The sequence below is a fragment of the Podarcis liolepis genome (genome assembly GCF_965112155.1).
Source record: "Podarcis liolepis genome assembly, chromosome: 5".
NCBI lineage: Eukaryota > Metazoa > Chordata > Lepidosauria > Squamata > Lacertidae > Podarcis > Podarcis liolepis.
The window spans coordinates 83,780,429-83,795,213 of NC_139556.1; the positions used below are offsets into that span (position 1 = coordinate 83,780,429).

General features: G+C 41.5%; 1 protein-coding gene and 1 long non-coding RNA gene across 3 annotated transcripts in view; both read right to left on the minus strand.

Moving 5' to 3' along the window:
* Positions 1–14,785, minus strand: part of PPM1L (protein phosphatase, Mg2+/Mn2+ dependent 1L) — a 180,619-nt gene that overhangs the window by 41,356 nt on the left and 124,478 nt on the right. For both annotated transcript variants that reach the window (XM_083504507.1, XM_083504508.1), the window contains exon 3: positions 14,044–14,218. In XM_083504507.1, the coding sequence (XP_083360633.1) occupies positions 14,044–14,218 (175 nt within the window). The remainder of the gene's footprint in view (positions 1–14,043; positions 14,219–14,785) is intronic.
* Positions 1,536–9,321, minus strand: LOC310706917. The gene is made up of 2 exons (XR_014526245.1): positions 3,008–9,321; positions 1,536–2,845 (listed from the first exon to the last, which is right to left on the minus strand). It is a non-coding gene; the product is annotated as an uncharacterized lncRNA (long non-coding RNA).

Here is a 14,785-nt window from a genome sequence, read left to right on the forward strand (position 1 = left end):
TCTTCTTAGGAATCTCGGTAGGCAGCCAACTATGGAACCACCCCAGACTTAGAAAAGGACTGCCTGAGGTTATAGTTATCCATTGGAATTTCCATTATCTTACTGTTTTCAGACAAATAACAGATCCCCTAACCCCCAGTGCCAAGAACATTTCAGGGTTTGCATCTACAGTACTCCTTTGCTTTGAAGACGCCAGCAAAACAATCATCTAAAGGAAAACATGTTTGTGTTTCGGCAGCACTAATAAATGCCAGAGATAGAGAACCGACACCTTACTTATTCTGGACACTGATGCAAAGGCCTACGATTTCCAAGGTAGAGGAAAAGGTGGGTTCACGAGAATCTTTATAATACTATGTGCCTTTCCCCCTTAAAACACAGGGGTTTGATGCCCTCTCTCTTTATGGCTATAAGACTAAAGAAGAAATAGTTGACATGGTGCCCTACAGATGTTTTGGGACCTACATTTTTTAGAAAGTGAAGTACCAGACACTCTAGATTTTGGAAACCACTTTGAGGACCAAACAACATATTATAAGTGAATCTATGTAACTATAGCCCAACATGTGTTTGTTTGAAAAGATGCTAGTGACTCTCTGTCACTTCTCTGCTCTCAATTACTCTGTCTTAAAGTGACCTTCCAAGCAAAAAAACCAGGAGTCTATGGACCAGAGTCACATTATTTGGTGTATAAGATATACTTTGGCCCGGTTGCTTTCTAAAACTAGAGACTATGTGGATCTAACCACCTCTCCAAAACTACAAAAGTAGAAATAAAAAAATTCCTTCCAGTAGCACCTTAAAGACCAACTAAGTTAGTTCTTGGTATGAGCTTTCGTGTGCATGCACACTTCTTCAGATACTGAAGAAGTGTGCATGCACATGAAAGCTCATACCAAGAACTAACTTAGTTGGTCTTTAAGGTGCTACTGGAAGGAATTTTTTTATTTTGACTATGGCAGACCAACACGGCTACCTATCTACTACAAAAGTAGACCAACACAAACAAACAGCCTTTGTGTTTCTTGAAGAGCTGTCTTCTCCATACCACATGGTATCTTTCTTAAACTAGCATTTCTTAAACTGGAGGGAATTTCAAAATACGTTTTGCCACGTGTCATGGGAGAGGACTCAAAAAGACCAATTGGGTTTACATAAGCATCACAGTGATTCTAAGGTCAATCTTTAGAGCCCGGCCTTTATTAATTAAATCCATGTGAGGAATCTATCAGATTACATTTCAAGATAGTAGCAGAGTTCAATGCGGTTCAGTACAGAAGAGAGAGAAATGGGGAATTCAAATAAGGTCCTGACATTACTAATAAGAAGTGCACAATAATCTCCTTCTTCTAAAGCTCATAGTACTTTATAAGTGGAGACCAATCTCTAACTTTCATGCTTGGTCTCAATTTAATAGAGAAGGTTGTCTTCATTTTGATATTCTTCCTAGTTGTTAATTGAGAGAATTACGGTTCCTCAACATCAGCTGGCTATGGTTGTGTTTGCAGCAATAGAGAGTCTTTTTCTCCAGATTGTTTGAAAAGATGCCATCCTGAAGCACTTGGAGATGTGTTCCATAATACAATATACATATAAGTGGAGAAGTTCTTTCCCCCTAGAGAGGGGGAGCGAGGGAAAGAGAGAGAGATTTGGGCACATCCACCACCTATGGAAGAGCTCTTAGCACCCTACAGTTTCACCAGCAGATGGTGTCCATACCTGGACAAATTCAGTACCATCTAGGCAACAATTTACGGCCACACTAGATGTAATGTCGGAGTTCCATCATTGGAGCTCTTGGAAATCTTGATAAAGCCAAATTCTTGACTGTGGAAGTGTCTAACAGACTTTGATTGAATGTGTTAAATATGCCTCCTCTAAACCTTCACACCCAATGCACAAAGGTCTGGAAGAAACACAAAATGTGCACACCAGGGGACAGGATACTGGGAGTAGGGCTTGTGTGCATCAAGCTGGCATCCCTAATATACACATTGTATTCTCTCAACATAAATTACGTTGCTAATTTGAATGCAGAATGGTTGATGTCCCCCACATTTACAGATGGGAAGGGGAAGCTAAAGCTCAGCTATATGAAACAATTTCATATATGGTTGCAGCCAGTTATTTAAGCAAAGTATTGGAGATGGGCAGATTTACAAGAATGTAGGAATATGCTGCAACGGCTGACTTGACTAATTATGTACGTGTAAAGGAAGAAAGGCAGAGAACACATGTATCTGTGGAAAACTGGACCCTCTACTGAAGGTTTTGGAAGAACTGCTTTTAATGTATTCAAGATGTGACAGTGTGTCGGATTCGAAGTAGTGCAAGTGTTTGTTTTCCAAAGCACACAAAATGGGCTTCCTTCACATTTTATACAGAGGGAGCCACGCTGTCTAGCCCATGTGAACTGCCCCTTAACCCAGAGATCTGGGGATAAGCTGTGGCTATTCAAGGGTAAGGAAATGGCACCAGCCAAGATTCAGAAGCAGCCGTCTCTGCATTCCTTTGTATATTCCTGGATTAATTCCTGGCACTGAGAAGAGGTCGCAGGCGGAAAGCCACTGAACTTTTGGCTCAATTTTTTTTGCTGTAGCCAAGTGGAGGGGACAAGATTGAAAAGGGGGGCAGCTCTCCTGAGAATACTGCAGATTCCCTTTCTGAATTCCAGGTCTCTACCTGAATTTGCATGGAATTTTTAGTAGCCCCTTTATTACTACAGGGTATAAAGAAAATCATATATTCCATCTATAAGACAGCTCTCACCGACCTGCTGAAGATGTTTAGGACTACAGCTGCCACCATCCTCAGCCAGCATGACTTGTGACCTAGTCCAATACCACTGCAATCATGTTAGTTCTTGGTATGAGCTTTCGTGTGCGTGCACACTTCTTCAGATACACCATGCACACGAAAGCTCATACCAAGAACTAACTTAGTTGGTCTTTAAGGTGCTACTGGAAGGAATTTTTTTATTTTGACTATGGCAGACCAACACGGCTACCTATCTGTAACTGCAATCATGCTGGCCAGAAACTGAATTCTGGCTGTTCTGCAATGATTTCCCACATCCTTATGTCTATTTACCACAAGTCTAGCTGTAAAAGGTAAAGGACCCCTGACAGTTAAGTTCAGTTGCGAACGACTCTGGGGTTGCGGTGCTCATCTTGCTTTACTGGCCAAGGGAGCTGATGTTTGTCCGCAGACAGTTTTTCCGGGTCATGTGGCCAGCAGGAAACACAGAAACGCTGTTTACCTTTCCACCAGAGCAGTACCTATTTATCTACTTGCACTTTGCCATGCTTTCAAACTGCTAGGTTGGCATGAGCTGGGACCGAGCAACACTGGGAGCTCACCCCGTCGCGGGGATTTGAACCGCCGACCTTCCGATCGGCAAGCCCTAGGCTAAGTGGTTTAGACCACAGCGCCACTCATGTCCCTATATTCTGGCTGTAGGCTTCCTCAAATTAAGCTCTGCAATGTTTGAAGGAAAACACACAAACACACATGCACACACAAATGTTAGATGGACCAGGACATGGCAAACACATCTTCTCCCCCAGCTTCCAACAAGCATCAGTCTTAAGCAAAGTCCCATCTGGTAAGTTCTTGAGTCACCTCAAGGGATTTAATTAGCAGATCCATCACAAGCGGTATAAATAATGACTAGTTTGTAGATGCTGCAGACATCTCTTGATCGCTTAGTGAGCAGAAGCATTAACAGGGCCCATCTGCTAGAAAAACCCCTTCAGGATTGGATATTGTATTTGACAAATTGTTTCAACCACAGCCATATTATCCCTAGGCTCCAGCAATCAGGTTTTATGAAGGACTAACACACATCAGTAGCAAAGCCATATATCAGATAAGCAGCTAATTTCATCAGGGTAGCCATAAATAACTGTCCACTCTCCTGCTGGCTGCAGGGCACCTCAATATAAAGATTGCTTACATTAAGTCCTTTAACATGTAGGAGAATACAAGAGGCAGCTTTTTAAAACGTTGCTTTCTGAGCTTCCAAAGTTATGTTTAAGGAGCAAAGGAAAACAATCTGGATTGCGTAATTTAATTTAGAGGAACAGTAGACCTGGTCAATGAAAGCAGTGCCACCCCTTTGTGCTTTATGTTTTATTCTTAGGCTGTGTCTACATTGGGGATTTTGCTTTGGTTGGTTCAATAATGGTTTTGTGCCACGTCACAACTGGTCAGTGTTCAAATGTTTAGTTTTGACCAATAATTGTGATTTTTAACCATGTTTCTGCCTTTTTAATGTACTGTATTTTAACACTGTATTTTAATGTACTCCTACTATTATTTTGACTGGTAAGTAAACAAGACTGTGCATGTAGTGTTCTTCAGGCATCCTATATGTATTGAATAGGGACAGCTCATTAAACTGGAGGAGAAATCAGGCAGGTATTGCCCTACCCAAAAGCCTAATTTCATTGGGTTGTAACCAATGGTGGCTTTGGTTTGAGGGGGAAACCTATTTCACCCCCCAAAATCAGGGTGCTTGAGGTCTGCCAATTCCCATTATGTACTGCAGTTCTCAGTGCTGTAGCCCATTCTGTTTTGGAGAGTCTCCCTGCCTCCAGATCAGCTTTCTGTCATGGCCCTGGAGTCAATTTCCCCTTCTTCCAGGGGATGAGGGGAAGGACTTGAGTCAGAAGGAGAACTGCATGAAGGGCCAGCTCAAGACATTTTGCCGCCTGTGGCGAAGGACAAGGCAGTACCCTCCCCCAAGGCACATACAGAAGCCTATTGGTAATTGAATCTCTCTCCAATACTGTTGAAAGGACAGCATATTCCACTGCACTTAAGGGCAGCAGGTGAGCACAGAGAGTACAGGGCAGGCCGCATGGCACTCACAGCTCTGGCCATTCCCTGCATCTTCAGCATCAGCCACCTGAGGCAGTTGTCTCACTCTGCCTCATCACTGACTGCATGCAAGGCCACACCCAGTAGCACTTCTGCAAGGTGAGACTCTGGTGCCAGTGCCCTAGGACTGCCATATCCCAGACTCAAAGGACCCCATCCCAGAAGCCCCAGAGGCACCTTTCAATGAAGGTGCAGCTTGCAACTGAGATCCTGCTGCTGCTCCTATACTGGGCTCAACTTTGTCCGTTTCTGAAGCAACAGTGGATCTCTTGCTCTCTGTTGGTATTCAGCCTGAACCCTGCACGGAGCAGCCTAGCTGCAGGTGACCTCTCATGGAGGGCATACAGGATTAATTGAATTGGTGGGACTGGTGAGAACTGAGTGCCCTAACTTGTGGAAGCAAAAGTGATTCCCGCTAACCACTATTAGATAAGAACTGTTGATTTGAATTTCTGGATGCTGATCAGCGCAATTCTGAACAAACAAAGTCACAGTGACATCTTGTGTTTTGACAGTGAAGTAAGACTGTCCTATGCACTCTACATGTCGCAATCTCACCCTTGGACGTCACTGTCTAATATTAGGCATGTCGATTTGGGTTGGCATAGCTGGGTGCTCTGGCAAACAAAATGTCATGTCAGTGACTCATAACCTCTCCTGAGCTTTTATCAAGCATCACTGGCTGCCAAGCGGGGTCAGCACACACCACCAATGATACTCCACAGGTCGTGACATCACAGTCAGTATGTTCCAACCCAAAAATACTTCCTTTTCCAGGGTAGCAGCTCACAGGATTGAATCACAAGGCTACAGGTTACGGCGTCTATCCTTCAAAGATCAAAACGAACTTGCCGGGAACAAGAGGAACATAATGCAACACAGCTGGTTGTCTTGCGATGTACTTTAACACAAAGGAACAACATTTCACAATGCGATAAGTGTTAGGTGCATTCATTTGTTAGCTTGAAAATCACAAATTAAAGCTGTCATCAGATATGACCCGATTAAAGCAGTTATACTTGATAATATTTTTGCTTCTAATTTCTACATGAATACTTTCATTTTGGGGCTCATCTGCAACTGTTAAATCATCATCTTTTTTGGTCCTGCAAACATACATCATAGAATAATTCCTTTATGCGCATGAATGCTCAGAACACCTAAACAGAATTCATACATTTTCCTCCGTTATTCAATAGAAATATATATTCCTGATTCAGGATTTTTGAGAAAGTTGCAAACAGTCTGTAAGAGGAATAGAGCTTTTTTTGGATTCTAAATGTTGGTAATAATATACTGGATAACACTTTATTGCACCGTTATATTTCTTAGTAAGAGACCACCCCCAACAGTGTTAATTGCGAAAGCCAATTGCAAACCAATGATTTGATGCTTGGATACAATTTTTAAAAAGTGATCTCCTTGGTACATTGTTAATTGTTTAATGGTTCAGTGCTATGGCTAAAATCAAAAAGAATTGTGCAACTAGTTCTGTGTCCAAGGGGCTCCTCCCATAGGAGGCAGTTCCACACTTACGAAACTGAATGAGGGTACTTCCCAAGGCAGATTTTGAAATTGCATGAGAAAAACAGAAAACTCCACTGGGCATGCCTAAGACCTTTTCTAGAGATGTTTCCTTGAGCAGAATCCAAAACCAATATTGCATCTGATTCAAAATGTTACACTAAAACGAGTGAGGCTGCAGGATCAGATGATGTTCATTATTAAGCAGACTGATTGAGAGCTGTGTGCAAGTGGCCTTTTGAAATTCTCTACCCTGTTTGTAGGCAGAGAAACTAGGAGGAGCATTTCACTAAATTTCTCCAGGTGAGGGACAAATTCTCCAACAGTTTCTCAGTGGCATTAGTGGTAACCATAACAAAGATCCCACCCCACGCCCCTTAAGGTTTTATTTTATGTTAGAACCTTTGCCTGGATCTATGTCTGGATGTGGCATTGTTCTGGGACATCAGTAGTGGGAAATGGTGGTTGCTCCAAAAAGATGGTGGATGATATTCAAAGTCACCTTATTTCCTTATTTGCTAGTGGCAGCAGCAATTGTGTTCGAAACCACGCCTGCCATTTGCAGCCTCCACAAACCTAGCATCTTTCTGTGGGAAGAAAATGGGGGCCAGCACAAAACCAAACAAACAAACAAAATGATGAGGAATATTCAGAGGAATACTTCCCTAAGGTGACTAAGAAAAATGAAAAATCACATCCATTTTCTCGGGGGGGGGGGGATTCTTCTGAGAAATTTCAACTCAGGTCTACATTGATTAAGTCATCACAAGGATATATGTATATGCGGCTACAAAGCAGACTTTGTTTTGATGCATGCAAACATTTACTTGGTAGTTTCCATCTAGAGAGGAATAGGCACTGGTGGTGAGGTAGCTGACCAGGAGGTAAATTTAGCAGGGATAAATAGCAGCAGAGGGCATCTTTCAGCAGCCGCGATAGTCCAGCAGAAAAAGATCAGGACTTTGAAGAGGGAAATCTGATTTCAATTCCCACTTACAAAGCCACACGGATAGTGTTCAGCTCAGTTACTATCTAATGGTTTTTTGTGAGACGAATAACATGAAAATTACATACCCCAAATATGTTCATAAACCTCAACAATTAATTTAAAGTATGCTCATTAAAGAATTATTGAAAGTGGATTATTGATGTACGCATTTCATTACAATGAACCTAAGAACCCCATTGCTAAGTGATGCACAAGCCAATCAGAGTGTGGCTTTGGCTGCAAATACACAAACACTGATGCAAAGCAGACCTATCCAAATCATGGCACAGGCTGAGTGCAGATGCCTTGCGCACCAAACACACAAAAGGTCTGTGGGGACCAAATGACAGGCCAGACGAAGGGCTTGTGTAGTTGCTCTACCGATCCGCACAACTTTTGGAAAGGTAGCCAAATGAAAATTTATATGTGATTTATTATCGTGTTTTTCATACCACTGCCACCCTGTTTCAGGTTTCTTCCAGTTTGGGATATTTATTATGGTTGGTTTGCCCAAGTGACATCTCAATGAGCTGGTCTCAACGCAGCTGTTTCAACAAAAGAAAGCCAGATGTACTGCCTCATCCCTTGCTGATAGAAAAAGCTCATTTTCCCTCAGTGACCCCATTCCCAATGTCCCTTCTTGAAAGGGTGAGGGAGGGAGGGAGGGAGAGAGAGAGAGAGGGAGAAAGGGAGGGAGGGAGGGAGGGAGGGGGAAGATGAATTTATTGACCTACAAGGCTGACATTTAATCTTGCTTGTTTTCTTCTCATGTTATTTTAGCCACAGTCTTGTAGTGGCTTCATAAATACCCAAGGGAATGGCTCCAGTCACGTTGCCATCAATCTCTAAGGCTACAGCCAGTAAAATTCTGTCATTCTAAATTTGGGCTTGAAACTGGTTTAGTAGCTGGAGATATGGGCGAAAGGAGGAAGCAATTTTTGGAGTATAAAAACCAGAACATCCAACTTGCTTTCCCATTCTCCACAAAAAATAAATAAATATCACTGATGATCTAGAATAGCAATCTGAAGCCTTGCTGGACCTAGAGTCTGATAGCCAGAAACGATAACAAACTTTTCATCTGTTTATGAACTTTGTAGCATAATTACACATTTCTCTTTCTCTCTCTGGGGTGACCACACATAAAAGGGCAAAACAAAAGGATGAGTACAAGTAATTCCCCCGCAAACCCAAAAGATTCCTAAAATAGAGGAATCACCTCAACTGAAAAACACACACAGAATAATTTTAGTGCATTAGGTTATGTTATAAATGCATCTTATGTTTCACAGTGATACAAGAGATACCAGAGATATAAAATGTTGGAAGTGACTTAGTCAGATAGCTGGTTAAATGAATCAAGTGAGATCATGTGGCTTACCAAATATGTTATGATTGCATAAAACAATTATAAAAAGACAGGGTCTGCATTTATTATTTTAATGAAGGCTTTGGTTGGTCTAATAAAGGTACCAACAATTATATTAGGAAACACTTCCTTTTTTTCTTCAAAACTCGTTTGTCAAATATAAACGGCTGCAGATATAATTGATTAATGAATGAACCAACACCCATTTTCTTTACTTGACTAAGAATTGTTTGCTTGGGTATCAGCCCTAAATAAAAGCATGAAGCTATGTTGTTATGCTGTTAATATATTTTGCATCATTATGCAGTCCACAATTTGATCCATTTGGCTGGCCTGCATGTATGGTCTCCCCTCCCTCCCACACCAATGGCCCACTCGCCTTTCGGGGGCCCTGTTGTCCGATGTGACTGGAAATGGAAAGATGACTTACAACCTAGTTTATTTGTTTTTTTCCCTTGGGTGAAGAAGGATTTCCCCGACATCTTGTTGAAAATGATTTTTTCCCTTTGCTTTGTCCCTGGGGATTGTGCCATCTTTTATCAAGACCAGACAGTTTCTATTTCAACACTTGTTTAAACACCTTTTTTTTTTTTTTTTTGGTCTCTTGTCCTAAACAGCTCTTTGCAACCAGCCAGCCAAGATGCCTTCCATCTTCCAACTGGAAGAGAAGCATTCTTAGTGTACATGTTATGCCAGTTTGGGTATTCCTCTCCCCAGCTCTCTTGGCTGAGCTGACATTTTGCCAGCCTCTGCCAGCAGAGTGGGGCAGAACGATGCAGCTTCCACCTGCCAAACACTGGAGGAAGCCAGCAGAAAGTCCTCAAATGGAGTATTCCAAGGGTGGGGAGCGGGCAAGGTTGAGCCAGTCCAAGATCGACTGGATCCCAAGCTAACCTCACTGGGTTCGATTGTTTCTCTCTTCCAGCTTCCACTGTGTCAGCCATGGCCAACAGGACCAGGGAAGCTGCAAAGACCCACCAGCGGGGTGGCAGTGAGTGTTTTGATTGCATCTCAATCTCCTTCTTGATTGTTACCCTCTCTTCTGACACCACTAAACCAAAATATCCCACGTGAGGCTTACTAAAAAATGCATTGACACATACACGCAGGACAGAAAAATCATGTGATGATGACAGAGTCCATCTATTACATTTAGCAGGGCTTCTTTCTGGAATGCTTCCTTAGTTAAAACTTCACTGGAAATCTTGTCAACTCACATGGTTATTTTTAGCTGAGCTCATCTTGTTTGGTGGCTTTGATGTGCTGACTTACTAATGAGAAAGATTTACACACAGAGAGGATATTAAGAATGCAGAGTCCACTGATGACATGGTACAGTTGGAAGGACAGATTAACATATAAAATTGCATCAAAGATGGAGAAACAGTGGTACCTCGGGTTAAGAACTTAATTCGTTCTGGAGGTCTGTTCTTAACCTGAAACTGTACTTAACCTGAAGAACCACTTCAGCTAATGGGGCTTGCTGCTGCCGCCGTGCCGCTGCTGCACGATTTCTGTTCTCATCCTGAAGCAAAGTTCTTAACCCGAGGTAATATTTCTGGGTTAGCAGAGTCTGTAACCTGAAGTGTATGTAACCTGAAGCGTATGTAACCCGAGGTACCACTGTACCTGACTTGAAACTCCTTATTCTGCAAGTTCTAAATTTAAATCAAATTATTTAATTTGGTCTTTTTTATTTCAGTTTTTTATTTTAATTGGCTTATGATTGGATATATTAATTGGATGTTTTGTATTCTGCCCGAAGGTTCCATAAAATGGGCGGAACCTGATATTAAAAATTTGGAACTTGACTATGTGATATGGGCAGGGAAAGGAGGGGTCAGCCCTATGAGGCAGAGTGAGCAAGATCATGAATGTCATGGGGGGGGGGTGTCATGAGAGGTCAGAAAATGGTTAGGTTACTTAAATTGTTGTTTTTATTGTTCTTTTATTCCCAGAGAGAGACATTTCTGGAGAGTCTCTGTTTCAGGTGCCAAAAAAACTTGGCCAGCATTGCACATTTTGCACACTGACTTGCGAGGGAGGAGGAAACCATTTGCCATTTCGCCTCAGGTGGCAAAATGTACTGGGACTGCCCTGTGGAAACAACCCCTCCTCATTATTCTCTGAAACATCTGGACACTTTGGGTCAAAAAAGTTAGTCATACCTTTCTTGCTACTTGAGTATATAAATATACCCTGTAGATAAAAACAACTTGTTGACACTGGCTATCAACCATCTAATTTTGATGGACCTTCTAGAAAATTACAAAAATTAATACCTGTAGGTGAAATGGTGAGAAAGCCTATAAATGGTGAGAAAGCCTGATCAATCTTCAATCTAGCCTGATCCACATACACAAAGATGGTCAGTTGGGCTATTAAAACAATTTGGCAGTCAGCTATCCTGTGGCCATAGTTTGAAATCTAAGCTAAGTAAATGGATATCTAGTGGGGGGTGGGTAGTTAATTCCTGCAGATAAACAACTCTTTATGGTGTATAACGCACATGAAGTCATAAGTATTTTGAGGCATGAGGCAAGTAAAAATAGAGTCTTAAAACTTAAGGCCTTGGTTTTAAATGGCTTACTTTAGGTGCAAGTTGGGCATACCTAGTGGGAATTTTGAGTAGCAGATTCGTATGCTACATAATATCTGAAAATCACCTCAGTTTCAAAAGCAGTTTGCCATAGGATAGAGGGGGATAACGCTCAAGAAATCTAAATCCCAAAGCACCTTGAACATACCAATGATTCCTCAATGAAAATTGGCAATGTGAGGTATGCCAATTTAGATTGCCTCATGATGAGGGTGGCTGTCAAAAACCCATGCAACCTTTCCTTAATTAAACCTATTTAAGCAAAAAGGCCACAGCTCAGTAGTAGAGTATTTGGCTTTACCTGCAGAAGCTCCCAGGTATATCCTGTCATGGCTGGGAATGTCCCCAGTCTGAAACCCTGCAGACTTTCTGCCAGTCAGTATAGACATTACTGCATTAGATGGGCCAGTGGTCTGACTGAGAATAAGGCCGCTTCCTATGTTCCTTGTAATAACACAGACAAGAAGCTGAAGGGAGTGTGAAACATTTTCAAAAGGCCAAACTTTGCAACCAGGAGGGCTAAACCTTCCTTTGATTTAGAATTAAACTGGCATTTTCAAGTCTTCACTATCGCTCACACATTACTTTTCTGTTGTGAGCCTAAGAAGTCTTAAGTGTGCATGAATGTGACAACACATGCATCATAGACACAGCTACTGGCCTGTGAGAACTGGGCTGCAGCTCCCCACAGGAACCTGGGTTGCATCACTGAGCCAGCCTCTTTAAACCATAGTTAAGTTAATTTATGGTTTAATGGTGAAATTGCGGCATGCTTCTGCATAATGCTGAAATCAGAGGTGTTTTCTTCCTGCTGTGCTGCCAGACGTTAAGCTTATCACTACATCTAAACCTGGGCTTGTGATGGTGCAGCAGGATCAAGGGAGGAGCGAGGTGCCTGCGATTTCAGTGGCATGAACCAGGAAACCACACCGTGTCACCTTTAAACCATAGTTTAGTTTAACTATGGTTTAAAATGGAATGCCGACATATGACCCAAGGCTATGCCAAAGAAGCGTGCAGGCTGAACTCAAGAACTAAGTGAACTAGTACAATGCCTAACCCTTCTGCTGTTGCACAACTTCAGCTCAATCGTGAGGCAGGACCTGCGATCGGCTGTGTCTACGGCAGAAGTTTCAGGATGCCAGATGCCTCAAAGATTTAATTCCACGTTAGATTTCCGACTGGCACTTAGGAGAACTCCAGCTGCTTCTGATTATAGATGTTAAGCACTTGAGAGGCAGCCAGAGGATATGTTCTGATGCCATCCTGCTGATGTATATGAAGACAGTTATACTTTCACCTGAAGTGCTTATAATTTCCTCACTTTAAAACTACTGCCTCTCTTCTTCCCTTTTGCAAACCCAGCCTCCGCCAGCACTCCACCTATTGCACGCCATGTAGAGCTGAGAAGCAGTTTGACCTTCTCATTAAAATGAAAGAAGTTTGACAAAGCACTGAAGTCTATCGTCGCAGGAGGAAACGTTATGCTTAGAATTGTCATGCAGCTGAAAGGCTGAAGGATTTGGAATTGCGAACATCTGCTTCGAGTATTATTATTTTGTGGGCTTTTCTTTTCCTTTTTTTCTTCAAAAAAAGGAAAACCACACATATTTCGCAGAGCAGTCATAATCAGGCTTCGCTTCAGAACAGGTAGCACCATTACTCCTCTTGTACCAAACAAGAGACTTGATTAGAATACTAAAGCAGCCTATCTTCCTCATTACGGGCATAAATACAGGACTCATATTTGCAGTGTGTAACATTCGGAGGGTACATATATTTAAAAAATCGCTTTTCACAAAAGACTTTTATTCCAGACTTGCTTATGCAGCTCTTAAATCTGACATGATTGCCTCATTTCAGCATTAAAAACCCCAATTTAAAAAGGAAAAACAAATGCTTCACACTTCTTTCCTATTGTTCAAACATATTTTCCAATGGGGATAAAAAGTTGTGTTTTCCCTCCCTTTTTAGATGCATTTATAATTTTCTGCCATCTACTTTTCCTCCCTATGCCTAAAGTTGAAAAGAGATGGATGGATCATCTGACGAGCACACAATATAAAAAACATATATCTTTCTCACTTTACAATCACAAAATGATATGAAATATACATGCATCTGAAGTGTTTGCCAAGTCACTGATTTCTGCTTTGCTCTACAGATTATATAAAACTGAATTACTGTCCTTTATTGTGTTGTGTATATAAACCAGATGGGTTTTTTAAAAAGTGGTGATTAAAGGAACAGATGCAGTAGGATTGATGGTAAGAAAAACAACAGGGTTCAGCCATATAAGTCAAGCAAAACAAGAGACAAATTGTGGTATAAAATCTAGAGATTTGTGCAATCAGGGACAGGGATGTTTTAACCCTTACTGTGTGATGTGATGTGGATAGTTATTCATCTTTAAAAATTCTTTGTAGTGGAAAATTTCTTTATTTCATCATTCTGTCTACCAGATGAACAGAACAAGCAATTTTCTTTTCAGATCGTAGTCTGGAGAATGCCAAACAAAAAAAATGAAAGATACTGCTGTCCATAGTATGTGTGTAAGAAGTGAGAATTCTGCAGAAGCGAATGTGCTGTAACAAATCATGTCACTAGGATGGCTGCAGTTTCAAAGATCCTCCACCACGAGAAAGACCACAGGTGGACATTCCACCTGAATTGTCAACATACCTGCTTCATCATAAGAGACAGTCAACTTTTCCAGCATTTCTCGGTCAATGGACAGAATTTGTTGTTCCAGGATGGTCTGGTAAGACAAAACACTATTCTCTTTGTCCTTTTCATAGTCTTGAAGGTGCTGTTTTAAGACTTCAGGTAAGCGGGATTTCACATATTCTGCTGCTGACTATAGAAACAAACAAAGAAAGAGAAAACCCAGTTAGTTTTGTTTGGGTAAAGCTTAGTTACTTGATTTATCTGTTTTGTCACATTTCTCCTTGTACAGGCATATTTAAACACATGCAAAAATATTAACGTTTTCAAAAAATGCAGTAACATCAGAATTGTGAAATAATAAATAAATAAATAAAAGGATGTACTTCTTCACATAGCACACAGTTAAATTCCAAAATCCATGACCACAGAATGAAGATGTACATCCATTCTAGATGGCTAGAATGGGAGGGCTTTAAAATGGATTTAGACAAATTCATGGAGGATAGGATATCAATGGCAACTAGCCATAATGGCTATATATTGCTTCCAATATCAGAAGGGGTATGTCTCTGAATACCAGCTGCTGGGAACAACAAACGCAGAGAGTGCTATCGTACTCAGGTCCTGCCTGCAGACTTAATGCAAGACATCTGATTAGAACAGGGTGGACTATTATGTTCTTACCCAAGGCCAGTCAAGTTATTTTGGCGCCTGAGGCAGAATATTCCACAAGTGCCTCTCCCACTCCCTGGCAGTA